Raw genomic sequence first — 1126 nt, forward strand, 5'->3', positions numbered from 1 at the left:
CATGTAAATAATCACTACTTTTAGCGTGTATAGAGCAGCATATCTCCACCAGACTCCATGTAAATAATCACTAGTTTTTATTTTTATTTTTATTTAGTTTTTGTCCATTTTGAATGAAATGTGTTTTATGATGTTAAAAGTAGTGATTATTTACATGGAGTCTGGTGGGTTTGGATGGCACCTTGTAAACTGAGTAACACAAACCGTGGTTGTAAAGTAACTGTGTGTGTGTGTGTGTGTGTGTGTGTGTCCAGCTGACATCACTTCCTCCAGCAACATCGAGCAGTGTCTGAAGGAGGCGGCCTACATGAAGGACTTCCACCATCCCAACGTCATCCAGCTCATCGGTAACACACACACACACACACACACACACACACAGACTGAAGAACAGTCTTCATATAGTGGTAAAAAAACATGATTGACTGAGTCTAGGAATTAATATCTTTAAAAAAAACTACACACACAAACACACACACTTGGGCATTAACACAGACGCTAATAAACGCATGCTAACACACACACACTATCACACGTGCTAACACACACACGGGGCTCTGACTGCCATTTGCTCCCGTCCAATAGGAGTGAGCCTCCACCGGCGGCCGGGCCTGCGGCTGCCGGTCCCGATGGTCATCCTCCCGTTCATGAAGCACGGCGACCTGCACACCTTCCTGCTGCTGTCCCGCCTCGGAGAGCAGCCGTTTGTAAGAGCATTTAAAGGACCAGGACGCTTTTATTTTAATGACATCACTTCCTCCCAGTTAGTCCTGCTGGTTCACTGCAGTTTCTTTATATGATATTATATAATATTAATGATAAAAGTAGTGATTATCTACATGGAGTCTGGTGGGTTTTATGGTGGTTTTGGGTCTGTTTCTGGATTCTGACTGTGTCCTCGTCTCTGTGTGTCCTCTCCCATCAGGACTTGTCCCTGCAGACTCTTCTGCAGTTCATGTTGGACATCTCTCGGGGGATGGAGTACCTGAGCAGCCGGAGCATCATCCACAGAGACCTCGCCGCCCGAAACTGCATGTCAGTGCACCAATCAGCTCGCACGATCTTCAAACACACACACACACACACACACACACACACACACTCTCAGGCTTCCTCATTTACAGAA

The 1126-nt window shown here is 45.7% G+C and overlaps 1 protein-coding gene across 1 annotated transcript; it reads left to right on the forward strand.

Annotated features, from left to right (window-relative positions):
- Window positions 1-227: 227 nt before the first annotated feature.
- On the forward strand, window positions 228-1108 carry LOC117940594 (tyrosine-protein kinase receptor TYRO3-like; the record flags this gene model as incomplete). Its single annotated transcript, XM_034865829.1, has 3 exons — window positions 228-347; window positions 586-707; window positions 926-1108. Coding segments are annotated over exons 1-3 (345 nt in total), but the record flags the coding sequence as incomplete, so codon positions are not given.
- Between the last annotated feature and the right edge of the window lie 18 nt (window positions 1109-1126).

Source organism: Etheostoma cragini, unplaced genomic scaffold (assembly GCF_013103735.1).
Source record: "Etheostoma cragini isolate CJK2018 unplaced genomic scaffold, CSU_Ecrag_1.0 ScbMSFa_2828, whole genome shotgun sequence".
Taxonomy (NCBI): domain Eukaryota; kingdom Metazoa; phylum Chordata; class Actinopteri; order Perciformes; family Percidae; genus Etheostoma; species Etheostoma cragini.